This window comes from Merops nubicus, unplaced genomic scaffold, assembly GCF_000691845.1.
Source record: "Merops nubicus isolate BGI_N331 unplaced genomic scaffold, ASM69184v1 scaffold21732, whole genome shotgun sequence".
NCBI classification, from domain to species: Eukaryota; Metazoa; Chordata; class Aves; order Coraciiformes; family Meropidae; genus Merops; species Merops nubicus.
The window spans coordinates 1-15,988 of NW_008595931.1; the positions used below are offsets into that span (position 1 = coordinate 1).

Below are 15,988 nucleotides of genomic sequence, written 5' to 3' on the forward strand. Positions count from 1 at the left end.
CCTCCGCGGCCGATTGGTAACGACCTCCGCTGGAGCGCGTCCCCGCCGCTCGGCCTAGCTCTGCAGGCGCCCGATGCCCGCGGCCCGAGCGCCCCCTTCCTTCCTCCGGCTCAGGCTTACCGGGTGTCGGGCAGCTCTAGCCGGCCCCCGGGGTAACGCGGAGCCTGAAGCGTTCTCGTTCCGCTGGCTCCGCGGTGTTGACCTTTACGGCAGAGGTGTCGGTCCCCGTTCCCACTTTTCTGTCTCTTCCAAGGGGACTGGTGCTGTATTATTTGATTCGGGCAAGTTAGGATCAGCTAGTCATCCCTATTTATCCTACAAGGTAACATTTGTGCGAGGTGTTCTGGTTGCAGCCTCCCAGATCAATCCAGGTGTGCCAGGATCTTTCTATCTCGGGGCTTAGTGTCTATCTGTTTTAAATAATCTTAACTTGTCAGGTTCACTGCCTGTGCTGCATGCTGTGTTTCAGGAGTACAATTTTTCAGGGGGTTTCATTAATCAGTTTGTCAGTTTAATGTTACAATTTCAGCTTGGACAAGTGTGTTCTGTGTACTAATTGTATGTTTTTAAATGCCTTTATTTTAATTGCTTGACATACTTGTGTTTCTTGTCGTAACTAAAAAAACCTTGCAGTTACAAATAAAAGTGTTTGGGGGATCACTCTGAGGAAGCTTCTTGACATTGACTCCTTTAAAATAATTTTCTTTGGTTCATGTCTTTTAAAAGGTGGTGCAGCTATGGTAATGATCTTCCCTGCATGTGAAGAAGGAGGTGGTGGGGTAGAGAATAGAGGCTCCCTGCATGAAACACCGTTTTCCCCACACCCTCCATTTTGTAGTGGAGGGCTTCCCCCTTTGTAGCCATGTCATTTTTTGGCTTTGAATTATGCTCGGACTGTTACCATGTCAATGTAATGTGTTTTGATGTGAATGATACAAGGCTAGAGGAAAAATCTCTTCTGTACCTGCATTTTCAATATTAACAGCAGCATTCAGGAGCCCCAAAACAATGCTGAGGTTTGCACTGCTTTTTGTTTTTAATCTTCTCCTTAAGATTTTATGGCAGTTGCTGAATTTGCATCCAGCATGGTAATATTAATGCAATAAGCACAAAGATATTTTTATTTATCTTCAGTGTCTAGAAAGTTCTGTGTGAATATCAAAGAATAAAATGGGTAAACGTAATACTAATACCTTTAAAAAATGCACAAATGACTATAATAAATCCGATTGCCCTTTGAACAGGGTGTTATATACATATAGCTATGTTTGCTAGCTGTTCTGTAGTGGTCCTTAAGTCGTTTTTGCCTGAACTAGCAGGCAAAATTAACTGTAATTTACCCTGTGATGGTCACTGAGTTTGTATGGAGTTTGCACGAGGACAGACATTTCATAGTTGATTGTACGATGGCAAAACAGGCCATACGTTTTAGAAGACATGTTATTGTGTCTGGATAACAGTTGTCAGGTTTTGCAGTGATAGCTTTCAGAGCATGTGGAACATGTATGGATTTACTTCCTAGAAGCAGAAGAATGTATTTGTAGCCAGTACCTGGAGAACGTCTCAGGAAACTTAACTTTTTTTTTTTTTTGGAATCTTCATTGTGTAACTTTGGTTTCTTTTTTCCAAAACTCCCTATCTCCTGTTTTACTGGAGAAAAATAAAATTATGACGCTCTCTTTCCAAAATGAAATACATAATATTTTTGAACATCCTTTAAAGGAGAACAAATGTATATGATACTACTTATTTTTATGGAATTTTTTGCCTGATACAAATGTGCCCTGGGTTATAAACTAGGTCTAGGCCACAATTCCCGTCAGGCTTTGTGGTTCAAAGTTGAGATGGTGCATTATATTGATAAACCAGCTATTAAAGTGGGGAGGAGAAAGATACTGCAAAAGGGGAAAGCTGACATTTCTAGCAAATATAGGATCTGCTAAAATTTTAGAAGGTGTTAATTTCTTTTTTTTACATTGTGGAAGCCTGGCCTAAGGAAGCCCATGCATGAAGTCGGAGAACATTCACTCTCGTACGGAGGGTTTGGTTTTGGTATAAAACGAAGTGATGGCCTTATTCACAGGGAGACAAATACCAACTTTGTCAAAAAGTGAGGATTGCAGGAAAAAAACCCTCCTCATAATTAGCAGAAAGAAACTTAGTTATCATGGAAAAATTACTTATTTGCTGGAGCATGAAATGACTAACATGATCTGACTAGATACAGCCCCAGGTAGTATTTTGGCAGTTACTGGTTATGTAAATAAAAACAGTTGTATGTTTTAAGGGAATATGAAACTGTATTGGGAGAAGTAAATGAGTTGTTTGAAATGCCAAGTAAAACTATGTACTGTGATTAATAATGGATGCTTAAGATGATTGCTGTATGTGTTCTTTCCCAGTGGTATGGTGGTGGTCTGCTTCTGCCTGAAAACATACAGAATTTGTAATACTGCTGTAGTCTGTGTGAGATGCTGTTGTGGGGGGGAAGAAAAAGTGTGTCTCATAAAGGGAAAAAAAAAAAAGGGGATATTTTAAAGAAATTCAGTAAGGAAACTGGTTTTTAAACTGATACTTTGCTGTGAAAAATAATGAACTTTCTTTGCTGAGTTGATCAGTTTATCATGATATATCATATCCAAAACTTAAGGTAAGGATTTTATATGTGTCTTACAGTGTCGTGATGTTCTAATTAACATTATGGCAGCATCATAGAGCTGTAGTGACCATTCACTTCCTAGAAATTGTTCAGGGAGCTTGTTCAGAGCTCTACCTGCTTTAAATTTAATCCAGCTACTGATGTGTAATAACATCTAGTAGGAACACAAAAATGTACATCATGTGGAAGTTTCAAGTGTTCTTAGCTGCCAAAAGTATAACCTGGTCAGGATGTGGTCATCATATCTGTCTTTTTCTATTTTCTCTTCTATTTACTCTTTCAGAGTACCATTTATTAATGACCTGTGTTTGTGTTACGACTGCCACATGCTGTGTAGAGATTGAGTTGGAATCTGCATGTGGAATACAGTGGAGTGTGCTGATCAGTCTAGGCTCTTTGTAGATCTCTTTGTGTGTACCTGGGCTGTTCTCCGTAGTGAAATTGTGTTGTTCTGTGTAGTGTCATCCACAGTGAGATGCTGGTCTGTGACTGGAGCCCACGTGGATGGTTATAACACACATACGAGGACCAGCACTGACTGTTAGGCTGATACTTGCCTCAACACATGGAGGAGCCTTCAGTGGGCAAGTGGGACTTTAATAATGTGCTTGGCTGGCAGTTCATGCAATATGTTAAGCCTCAAGATAAAATGAAGAAGCTTAACATTCAGTGAATGTGAACATTTGAGACTTCATCTTCCAAGCACTCCCAACATGTTTTACTGCTCTTCTTGTCCGAGTAATGTCACGGTGTTGAGTGAAAGGGCTGAGACTGAGGTGTGCCATCCTGACTGCAAAATGTAACTCCTTGTACTTGAGCTCAGTTAGAGAACTACCCCTATCAATTAAATTATGTGTCTATTTAAATGTTTCCAGTCATGTGCACTTTGTGATAATTACTACCCTATACCATGAGTGGGAGTGTAATTGAGGATACAGAATGTTACAGATGATTTGGGAGGCTTAGGTTCAGTTGCTGGCTCTACCATGCAAACTTGTTTGATAGGTGCTCAATGCTGCTGCTCCAGAATTTGTTGTTTCAGCAATTCTATCCCATTTTAATCCAAAGCAAATTTTATTTTCAAGCTTTGGTTTTATGAAGTGATTCTGTGATTTTTTTTTTTTTAAAAAAATTATTTTATATGCATTACTGAGTTATCTTTGGGCAAAGGGATGCAGGTTTTAGTAGAGGAGGGAAGTTCTGCATCCTAATCTTGCAGCAATGAACTACAAGGTTAGAGTAATAAAAGTTTCAAACTGACTCTTAATGGAAAGCAGACCATTTGAGTCTGAACTGAAAAGGACATGATAAACTCCCACTGTCCTGAGCAGTGTTTAACTGGGAAAGTGTTCTTCTGGCTCTTTTCTGATTAATTGTACTGATATTCACATTTTTATTCTTGTGTATGCACAGCTGTGTTGATGGTAACTTATGATGTGCTCAGTTGAGACTCGATGAAGTAATCTCACAGCTTGTTGGTGCTGGAAGGGGAGGGCTTCTGCCTTGCCTTGGTTCACCAGGGCTCCAGGTTCATCAGGGCTTAGCTGACCCTCCTGGTAAGCTGCTTCAACTTGCAGACTTGGCCAAAGACTTGTTTTCTGACCAGTTTTCCACCTGCCAGGTTTGTCAGTCTAATTAACTGACTTAATTGAGATGAGGGCTAGAACTGTGTGGCCAAGAAAGGAAGGAGTATCTGTGAATGCGTCCATTTCTGCAGCAGCAAGCTGTTAAATCAGCTCAGCTGTTCTGCCTGACAGCACCTTCAGAGAGGGTCATCCTCCTTTGGAGGCAGAGTACCTGTGTGAAAGAACATAAGCACAATTAATGTAGATCCAAGGAGTATACCAATGCATTTTCTACTCCAAAATATTCCCAGGTGGACTTTTACAAAAATTAACTTTTTATTTTTTTTTTTACCCAATATAAAGCAAATTGTTCTACAGACTAATCTTATATAGGGTTTTTTGTTACATTGCTCAAACAGATTTGTGTCTTACAGTAATATGAAGTTGACAGTATAGTTTTGGTATTGCTGGAAGGGCAACTGGAAGAGGTAAAACTCTTATTTTGCATTAACATGTACTTCAGTGAACTCTTCTGTCCAAGCAGACAGGGTTGTTTCTTGTGTAACCTGGTTGCTGGTACCACCTTGTGACATCAGGGTCCAAGTGTTCATCTCAGTAGATAGATTTCTGGAATCAGATGTTTCACTTTACTGTTATTTGTATGCAGAGATTAGACATGAGTGCTTATAAGGTAACTTCTTTATGGAGGAGTAGTAATTAAAATTTAAGAAAAGCTGACTTAGATAAAATTGGCACACTCTTTGGGGACAGCTGGAGAAAAAAAATCTATGGTTTCTTTAAAAAAGTGCACATGCCATTCATGAAAAATAAAATATATTGCCTATTCCCCTGTTTTTCTGCTTCTGTTCTGGTTATTTGCAGATATGACATTCTCTTCAGTAGGGAGTAGAACATTTGAGCCACCCTGTTGTTTCTTGCTGAGCTTGCATGTTTCTGTTGATTACATAATACCTGAAACTGCCCATTTTCCAGTTGTCTTTAAAGGGTGCATATACCTTCTGCTTGCTAATTATAAACCTTTGATTGCAGGAGCAGCTGTTTAGGCCTTCTAGAGAGTTAATCTATATAGGATGCAAATAGAAGGGGTAATGGATTGCTGCAGAATCCTTTCTTACTGTTTATTTTTTATTATAAGGTTCTATAATAATTATACATACCTGCCTTATTTGAGAACATGCTTAAAAATCATTCCCACAGGAAATTTTACTGTAGGAATGCAATGTAGCCCTGGTGTGTGTTCAGTTTCTACACATGAAAGACTTTTTGATGAAAAATGTGAAATTTTTGGTTGAAAATTTATAAACATGAAGAAAGCTTATAAGATATTAATTGGTGTCTGTTATAGGTAAATCACTACCTATTAAAAATACTGTTGCTTTAGAAGTGCATTTCTTCATTAGTTAACAAGAGTAGGCTAATGCTAGCATTTCCATGTATCCTTTCACATCCTGAATTGCCTGGTGCTCTCCCTTCTCTCTCTCTGAGCACTGGTAGTGTTAAGAGGAGTATTTCTTCAAGTGTGTGCTACATGTGTGTGCAGATCTGTGGGGAGCCTTGTATTTCTTTGCTGTGTAACTTCTCTGAATTAGTGTTTACTCTATGAAAGTTAATGTAGTTGACCATTTAAACTGCCCACGTTTAAAGTTATTTTAGCCAGAATGCCAGCAAAAGAGCCCCAAAAGATTTGTGTGTATGCTAATATCTACCTATCTTAATTTTTTCATTTAAAAAACCCAAAATCCTTCTTTTGTTGCAGTGTGCAGCTGTGCCGCACTCTCAGTGAGAACAAAAGCCATGATCATGTGGGTTTCCGAGGTAAGTTGGGTTGGTTTTTGGGTTGTTTCTAATTAAATGAAAAGCCTGGAAACAGTTGGTCATGGTACCTCTGCATGTGTCTGCTTGGAATGTTCATCTGTGGTGGCTGTTAATGCATGCTAAAGGGAGAGCCTTACAAATGGTAAGGCAGTACAAACATGCACAGCTAGATTTGTATTCACGTGTCCAGGTGAGAGAGCAGAAGAGATAAACCAAAACATTTCAATGTAAATCATAAGTAAGAAGAATTTATTATTCTTAGAGCAAAATCACTACTCTCAGAGTTTTTGAAGAAAGTCCACCAGATGGTCTCTGTTCTACACAGAGGCTGGCAGTTCTACATGTTGTTTCTTTTTCTTTGTCCTTGCTGTCATTTTCTAAAAAATCCAGTGGCAATGATGACTAGATGATACATACAGTGTCTTCATGGGAGGAATTAATACATGGTAGAAACAGTTGAAGTCCTCCTGGTGATGGAAAAATCCCTGAAAATATGGATGATCTGGAGTGAGGCACAGACATAGTGACTGCTAAGAATTTGAGTCCATGTCACCTGGATCCAGTTGTGACAACTGCACTGTCACTTGCATTTCTGCCTTTTGGTTCCAGAAGGACATTTATTGCAGTCCAATATACCACAGGCTTATGGAGACAGGTCAGAGTTGGTGGTGTAACTGTGGAAGAAATTCTCCACAGTGTATGGAGCCACTTGCAGAGGCATGTCTGAGGTTATGCTTATGTCCACTTTGGTCTCATCATAAATTATTAAATTTGGTACTGCACCCAACTGACCTCTTGAATTTGCCTTCAGAGTAGTAGAGTTGTTGCTAAACAGAATAGAATTGATTTATAGAGCTGGATTGATGTCTAAACTATTCCTGCTATGTTGAGTCTTTAGCAATTAATGTTCTGTACCAAAAGCACAGTGATAGGTAAAATTAACCTGCCCATTTGAAAAATAAAACTTCTAAGGCAGCTGCAGTGGCCTACAGTCACCAAGTTACTGAGTGCTTGGTTTAAGTCATTAAGATCTGTAACTTGTATTCCTCTTGCAAACATTTTCTTGAGCAAATCACATGGTACAAGTCCAAGGTGAAAACTTGAGGTTTTATTTTTCATGCATGAAAAGCTGTAGCAACATTGTGGTGTATTATTTAAGAACAATTCCCTGTGAGTTTACTGTAGCTGTCTTTGCAACCACCATGTCTAACACTGCAAGATTTCTCTCAAACACTACTTCTGTTTTGTGTTTCATCTTGATATAAACTTTTGTAAAACAGCATTCAAGTTACAGGAGACTTTTCTTTAAAAAAAAAAAAAATCCTTGTTAATTTTTTTTTTCTGACTAAATTTTACTTTCTGCTAGGGAAATAGTTTTTGAAAGCATGTTTGTCTGTGATGAGATATGCTTAAGAAAAAGTACTGGAATGTTTTCTCTGTATTGTATTTTTATATATATGTCTGTATAGATGTGTGTAATTATGTAAATTATAAGGTAAAGGTGACTTTGTTAAACCAGCTGCCAAGACTCAAGTTACATGCAGGGCTGTAGTTTTTCATCCCATTTCCCTATTACTCCATAAACTCTCCAGGGAAAGTGTTTAATCTCTTAGCTACTCGTGTGAACTCTTAGACATTGATGCTCAAATTTAATCTTATCAGCAGTAGTAAAGTAATCCCCCTCTCTGGTAAGAGAAGCATATCCTCTTTACTTGTGGGGTGTCTCAAGTCTACAGCATTACTGTAAACTTTATAAGTTAGATCAAGGATTAGCTAATATGTTCCTGAATCATCTGTTCTCTTTCAACAGATATCCAGCAGGCTTTGTATGAGCTTGCATACCACGTTGTCAGAGGGAACTTAAAGCATGACCAAGCTTCTAATGTTCTTGGTGATGTCATAGTAAGTATAGACTTGTAATAATTGCAAACTTACTATGGTTTTTTTTGTCCAAATTTTAAAAGTCTGAATGAAAACCAAGTAGGATAATGTTCAACAGACTTCTTTTTCCTTGTCTAAAAAGTTACTTCATGCCAAGTCCTTTTTCTTCATTTGTGTGCATTTGAAATATATGTAAGTCTTTCAAGGTTTCATTTTATTCCCCTGCTTTTTGTGGTGAGGAATAGATACATTCATTCTACCATAAATCGAAAATGTAGTAATTCTTTAAGGGCATATAAAGAATAAAGCTTTTAAGAAATGCTAAGACAATTTCACTTGGTGATGCAGCATGTCTGTAATGCCACCTACTGGTTTTTATAGTTCACATCTTAGTGTAGCAGTGTGCATGTCTGCCATTTTACTGTTGAGATATCTCAGTCTTTTAACTGCCTTTAAAATAATGCATTTTTTAAAGTTTTTTCTTAAAATGCTTTGAACAGAGAAAGTAGGGAATAGTGTATTTCCCTCTTAACTTCTAAGGTTACCAAATGTTGGTGTTCATAAAAGACAAAACAATCACAAAAAAAACCCAAACAAAAACATATATATAAAAAAATTCAAAAATTACTACTTCTTCTGAGTTCTTAGACTTCTGGTTTGATATGTGTAAAATGTATTAAGAAAAAAATGTTTTGTGTATAAAATACCTTAAAATGTTTTGTTTTGTTACATACCAATAACTAGTACAGCACTTGTTAGACATTACTCAAGAATTGAGCCTCTTATTTTTTGATCTCTACTATTATTATTGATATCTTAGTAAAATATTCTACATACTCTGAATTTACCTAACGGTGACCCGTTGTGTTATGTAAGGGGATAAGACTTCCCGAGGGGCCCGTGCTGGAGTTTGCACTCCTGAATGTGCTCTTTGCCCTTTTCAGGAGTTCCGGGAAGAAATGCCTTCCATCCTAGCTGATGTGTTCTGCATATTAGGTAAGCTGGGTTCCCTCCTCTACAGCACTGCAACAGATTTGGAGAAATACATGTTTTGTGGGCTTGTTGACTCCTTCAGGAAATTCCACTAGATCTGTAAAGCAGGGCTTCTCTTTACAAAACAGTTGCTTCTTCCTGAATGTATCGGTGGCTCAGCTGTAACATCTTTTTGTTCTGCATTGTTGTGTTACATTTTCCAGACATTTAGCTATCAAAGGCAGTGGAAACTGATGTGCCCAGAACAGTTAAAGCAGCTAGCTTGTAAGAATGTTACAAGTTTTGCACTCACGTTAATGACTTGGCGTTGTTACTGTTCTTCTCAGTGTACTAAATAAAAGTTGGCTTACTGGTGGCTGGATCCTCTATTCTCAGAATATACTCTAAATATTTAATCTGTGGAGTCCCTCATAGTGAAACAGCTTGTATTAATTGTCCAGAAACCTAGAAGCAAATAACATAATTTCCCAAGTTACTATCCACCATCTGAGCAAGCTTTGATGTTGTCCACTTAATATTGTGGTAATAACCTGTGTAGTGTTGGCCCAAAGCTGTTGCTCTCAGGTTTTTAGAATTTTAATCTGTATACATTTTTTTCCAGATGATAGAAACCACTAGCACTTGAAACTATCTTGTTCTATGTCTCTTTTTTCAACAAATTTTTGCAAATTCTTTTGGTAGCCTGCTGCTCAACACAGGTCCTGGTTTGTTCTGTGCTGCAGGAATGTGGTTTTGGTGCTGTGGGTGCCTCTGCAGAGAGGCACCTAATGAAGTTTGCAAAATGCAGCCTTGCTTCTGTAACATCTAAATGATGTTTGACTTTATTTATAGAATCAAACTCATGAATAAAGCAGTGTTTTAAAATAGAGGTTTTTTACATTTCTCTTCTTTGACTTTTTTCTCCTGCCCTTCAAATGTCTGTGGCCAAATTCTGAACCTTCAGTAGCAGCAGAGAAAGTGTTGTTTAGCAGCTAGGTTTCAAATGCTGGGACGAAGGACATTTGACAATCTTTTCTTCTCTTGTTTTTAATGAGTTTCCTCTAAAACTTTTTTCCTTTAACCAGTGTTTTCTAGTATCAGGATTTTTTTTCCTGATGTCATTGTCTTATTGTTAAATCAAAATTATCATATGTTGAAACATTATCAGCTTTCTCCACTCAACCACTTTCCTTGGGCTAATTTTTTTTTTTCCTGCAGATTCCTCTTTGGCTAGAGACTTGGCTGCTAGGGTCCAGACTAATCTGCCAAATTTGTTGCCTTTATTGCCCCAGTATCACCTGTTGCTTTTCAGTCTGTTTAGGGGCTTTATTGTTAATGTTTTCTTTATGGGTCTAGTTTTTCTGTGGGTATGATACAGTTCTTTTCAGTGATCTGTATTTACCTTCTTTTAAGCTTATTGATTCTTAGTGCCAACCATAAACTTTATTACAGTGGGGAGAGGGCAAGAAAAAATATTATGGTATTGCTCTGGTTTCTCATTTACCTTTTAATGAGATTTGTGGTTGTGTTTGAATTGTCATCAGAGTATTATGTGAGCCTCAAGAGTTGGTGGATAGCTGGAAAACAGCAAGAAACGAGCGTGTTATAAGCAAGCTTCTTTGCATTGTGTTACCATTAACATTTGTCAGGATAGTTAATATAAGAAGAAACGAATTCCACAAGCAATGATTTTTTGTTTTCCTTTCTAGACATTGAAACAAGTTGCTTAGAAGAAAAAAATAAGAGGGATCACTTTACCCAACTGGTGTTAGCCTGTTTGGTAAGCTGCACATAGAAGGTCTTTTGGTAGAAGTATATACCAAAGCCTGACAAGAGTTTTGAAGCTTGCTGTTTTTTTCCCCTTTTTCTAAGAAAGGGACTATTAAACTATTTTAACAAATTACCATGTAATTTAAAAATGCACCTTCAAAGCTTTACAGTAAAGTAATCTAGTATAGTTGTACCTTTAATTCTTTGAAGAGGTTTGAGAGAACTTGTATTTTCTCTGTCAGTTCAATGGAAGTTTTGTTTTTGACACGTTTTGAGTTGGAGTTCTTTATGCAACCTCCTCTGTCAGGTGGTTTCTAGGTCTCTGTAACTGACAAATATTATGGATGTGTTTGGTGTTTTGTAGTACCTTGTATCGGACACTGTCCTAAAGGAGCGCTTAGATCCAGAGACGTTGGAGTCCTTGGGGCTTATCAAACAGTCTCAACAGTTCAATCAGAAATCCGTTAAAATAAAGACAAAACTATTGTAAGTCTTGGAGTTGTTTGGGGAGTGGGTGGGAGGGGCAGTGGTAATTAGTCTGGTAACCTGTGTTCTAAGAATGTGTAATGTTTCTTTTAATACTCAGTTTTCTTTGGGAAATGTTTTGTTGCACTTAGTTTCCAAACTCCTGAGAAATGTAAAATATGTTTTGATGTCACCTATTGCTATGGCATTTGCTACAATTTCTTATGTGCAGTTTAAATACTTAGTATTTAATTTTATTTGTGACAAACGTGAACTTAATGTGTAAGAAAATGAATTATTGTTGTTGCATCAGTTAAGTATAGGCATTTGTTTGCATAAAGAAGCAAATGTAGTGCTATTCGTTTTGGCAACAGGGGATGTGTTCTTGTGGCTGTGCTTATTGTTTTTTGTCTCTGCATCCAACATTTCAGTCTCAATCTCAACACCACTTGAAACTAGAATAGGTCCCTAAGCAGGGACTGTTACAGAGCAGTTCTCCAGCACAGTGTGTAAGAACAAGCTTTACTGTTAAGTATAAGCATAATCTTGCTTTTAAATGGTCTGTATTTGAAATAAAGAGCCAAGTTTGTTTGGAGAATGCTTGCTACCTTGCAGATATTCATTGTAGTGCAATCAATTTTTTACAATAGTTCAAGTAAATTGCAATTTCTTAATATGTGTTCAAAATTACCATTTTGTGTGTCAGTTTTAATACTGATAAGAGCATAAATAAGCTTCATTGTGGGCATGTTGCACAATAGTTTAATTTCTGTTTATTTGCAGTTATAAGCAGCAGAAGTTTAATTTGTTAAGAGAGGAGAATGAAGGCTATGCAAAGCTCATTGCAGAACTGGGGCAAGACTTATCTGGAAATATCACTAGTGATTTAATCCTTGAAAATATCAAGTCTTTAATAGGTAAGGAATTTGTTGAAAGAGTATGGGCACTGGTTTCCCTGCATGGTCTTACGGTTACAATGACTGTAGACTACTGTGTGAGGTCATCTGTGGATCAAATATGTCATGCACGTGTGGAGTGTGGTGGTAAAGAGTATTGGTCTCAGTTTAGAGACTGAATTTGTTACAGCCTCAAATACACATGCTATGGTTTCAGTTCACTTCAGCAGTGTTTTTTGAGGATGCACTTGTCAGGCAGATTGGACTGTAACAGAGGAATGCTTTTTGCTGTTTTCAGGTGCTCAAAGTCAATGTGTGAATGTTCTTTTAGTCTTAAAGAAGTTGAACAAGTGATTCCTTACAAAGAGAAATGAGAAGCAGTAAATGTTCTCACTTTAGTTCTGATTGTGATTTGTCCATATTTCTCATTTGAGTCTTCATGAGCATCACAATTGAAGCGCAAAGTACATGAAAACCAGGAAATATCTGTAATTCCCCATGTTTTACAGTTCCTTTTTGGATAAAGTTTTATATGTTATATCGATGTTTGGACCAGTGCCTGTTTCCTATGGTACCAGTTCAGTAATGGTCAAAAGGCTATGCTACTGTTATATAAGAGATAAAACCCTGTCTATCATAAATTAAACTGCCAAATCCCTGTAATAATACCTGTTTTGGAGGAGGGCTAGAGAAGAGGATGATTTTGCTAGTTATTACAGTAAAAAATACACACCAAGTTTGAGGATTTTTATAACAAACTATTTTTCTGTCTTCTGGAATTTTAGGAATTGCAGATAGACTTCCTATAAATTGTCAGTTCTTGTAAAGTACTGACTTGCAGTAGGTCCTGGTGTAGTGGAAATGGCTTTTGGGATGGGAAGACTGATGCAATTACATATCTGCATAGTGGATGTGCCTGGATAAAACTTCTCATGGCACAATGAAGAAAATAGTCTAGATGTGGATTCTTTTGGTAGAAGTAATATTTCTGTCTCGAGCATTTCCACCAGAACTCCAGGAGACAAGTTTATGTAGTAAGATACAGGTACGATTACAACATTGGGTTAAGCTGATCTATATCCTTGCTTTTACTCCTCTCAAAATAAACTGTTCTCCCTAATGCTAGCAGTAGTCTTGGATTGACAGGGCAGGCTTAAACATGAACAATTTTTAGGGTGTAAAATAATTTCTAGCTGACTGATAAGTGTGACTGCATAAATGTGTGCTGGCACAAGGGGAGAGGCAGCAGCCCATGCCATGGCACTGTGATGTTAGTGAGGTTGGGTTCTTATTTATTAAATGTTTCCCTTTAGGATGGTAATTTCTAGTTTTTCTGTAATCACATTGAACGTCCTGTTTAATCTTTGCCTAGGCCAATACTCCACAGATGATATGGACTATTTTGCTGTAGATAAATCCAGGCTCAATTTTAACTGAAAAGAATTATCTTGAAAAAGTGTGTGTGGTTTAGTTGCAGAAGGAAGATGACAAGTAACAATATTAAGCTTTTCTACTCTGTTCTTCTCCACTAGGATGCTTTAACCTTGATCCTAACAGAGTTTTGGATGTTATCCTAGAAGTCTATGAGTGCAGGCCTGAGTATGATGACTTCTTTGTACCACTGATAGAGTCTTATATGTACATGTGTGAGCCTCAAACTCTATGCCATATCCTTGGGTTCAAATTCAAATTTTATCAGGTAATGTATTTTCATTCTTCATCTTTGGTTTTAGTGGCTGGTTGTACTCAGTGGTGAACTGCAATCAGTGATAACACTTTTTTGATGCATAGGTTTTTTTTTTTTTTTTTTTACATAGAAATAAACTTCTGAGTTGTAAAATACCAGTATTAAAAGCAGTAATTTAATGATTTCTGTGGAAGTACCTAATGCACAGACAGAAGGCTGTAAACTGTCTTCATATTTTCAGTTTAAACTTGTATAATTATAGGAGGACTGGCATTAATGGAAAGATTATATTTGAAAACAAAAGATTTGTCCCTGGGAGTGAAGAGTTTGTTTGTAAGGGAGTCATGGTTGGTATTTGTTAAAATATTCAAGGTTTTTTTAGATATATGGTTAGGAATTGGATGTGGGTGCCATAAGTTGTGAAGATAATGGAATGGTTTTGTTTCTGGAAATTGTGATTGTGTATTGCAGTTAAGTCTAGTGGCTTTGGAGTAATGGCAATTAATAACATAATAAGGAGAACTGTTGGTTGATATGTTTATCTTAATGTTGAGTAGTTTCTGTTTCATGACCTGCAGAAATGTCTTTTTTCTTAATTTGCAATCTTGTCCTTTTTAGGATCCAAGTGGGGAGACACCTTCCTCCTTATACAGAGTTGCTGCTGTTCTCCTGCAACATAATCTCATTGATCTGGAAGATCTTTATGTTCATGTAAGTGACATTGCTAGTCTGTCAAATGTCAAAAACCTAAGAAAATTTTTTAAAAGCCAGATTTTTTTTACCCTATTCCTACAGCTTTACAGAGCATACTCTGTAATATTTATATATGTACATATTTCATGTCTTAAAACTTCCAGGACTTTCTGTTGCTGCCTGTTCATATAAACACACACTGAAATATGAATGCTGATGCACTTGTTAAAATTAGCTGTGTAGCCTACTCAGGATTGTTTATCTCCTGTCTGAATAGGAGACAGGAGGTAAATGCCTGAGTAACCTTCCACAAGAACAAGAGCCTTTGAGTGTTTTGCTTTACAAGATCAGTTTTTGGAGAAGTTGGCAGGATACAGTTCTTAACACTGTCTAGTTTAATAGTAGGATTTTTTTAAATTCTTACCTGTTCCTGAATAGGTGTCTCATGCAATCTACAAGAATCCTGGCTGCTTGTTAGATTGAAAAAGGAAAATAGAGTTACATGTTCTGATTTCAGCAGAGACTTACCCTCTCCAGTCTGACAGTCTTGGCAACCAACCAAGATGCTAGTGTGGCTGATGGTAAACAGAATGTTGCAGTTATCAAAATAATTTTACATTATACATGAATTTTAAATTTAAGAATATCCATAGATATTTTAAGACTTGTAACTCTTCCACTGAAATCAAGGAAATGAGCTCTAGTTACAGCTAGGGAAATTCTGGGATGTAGTCCTGCCATTCTGGCAGTTAATAGCATTAGTCACAATATGACTTGTCAATAACTGTCTCTGGCTTCATAGGAGTGTTTTGGCTCCAAATTGCCAGGTGGAACAGGAGTAGGAGTGGGTGTCCTGGGTAATGGGTGTGGAATATTGGGAGGAATGCACAATAGTAGTGTTAGTTTGTTAAGGAATGTCTCCAAGCTTACAAAACAAATGCTCAGACAGAATTACAGGGACCTGTGCAGTCTCAGCTCAGACCTGTGCAGGTATGGATGTGTTTCCTGACAGTCTCACAGCTCAAGTGCTCCCTGCATTCATCTCTACTGCTCACCGTTTGTCAGTTCTCAGTCTCACTTTGAATCTACGTTCATTCCAGAATCTCTCTGGCAGTCTCTCCATCTTTGCACGTTTGGAATGACATTTTTTTCCTCTTTTCAATTCAGGCTTAATTTAACTTGCCATGGGAGTTTCGAAAAAATAATTAGTGTGTAGGTGTTGAGTCTTAAGTGATATATGTTGTGTGGCTGCTATGCAATAGCAGCTGTCAGGATTATCATTCATATCAAGAACATGCTCCCTTTCTTTCCCAAGCCTGTAAGAACCATTCTCTGATTGCGTATATGCACACACATGTATGTATTGCTGGCAGGATCTACCCCTTGAACTAGATGTTTCCTTAAACCTTTTACCTTCCTCAGTGGGATTCTCTCTTCCCCAAATTTCTATGAAATCGAGGAATTGTATCTTTCCTCTGAAATGAAGTCTTTACTTCTACTGTCAGTTGGGAGGAGAAAAAAAATCGGTAAAAATCTCCCCTTGTTAAAGACGAGAAGAAAAGAT

The 15,988-nt window shown here is 37.5% G+C and overlaps 1 protein-coding gene across 1 annotated transcript in view; it reads left to right on the forward strand.

Annotated features, from left to right (window-relative positions):
* Positions 1-73: 73 nt before the first annotated feature.
* THOC2 (THO complex 2) overlaps positions 74-15,988 on the forward strand; it is a 50,080-nt gene continuing 34,165 nt past the window's right edge. The window contains exons 1-9 of the mRNA XM_008936239.1: positions 74-285; positions 6,002-6,060; positions 7,871-7,962; positions 8,886-8,937; positions 10,623-10,693; positions 11,048-11,169; positions 11,932-12,065; positions 13,577-13,743; positions 14,350-14,442. Coding sequence (XP_008934487.1) covers positions 74-285; positions 6,002-6,060; positions 7,871-7,962; positions 8,886-8,937; positions 10,623-10,693; positions 11,048-11,169; positions 11,932-12,065; positions 13,577-13,743; positions 14,350-14,442 — 1,002 coding nt within the window. The remainder of the gene's footprint in view (positions 286-6,001; positions 6,061-7,870; positions 7,963-8,885; positions 8,938-10,622; positions 10,694-11,047; positions 11,170-11,931; positions 12,066-13,576; positions 13,744-14,349; positions 14,443-15,988) is intronic.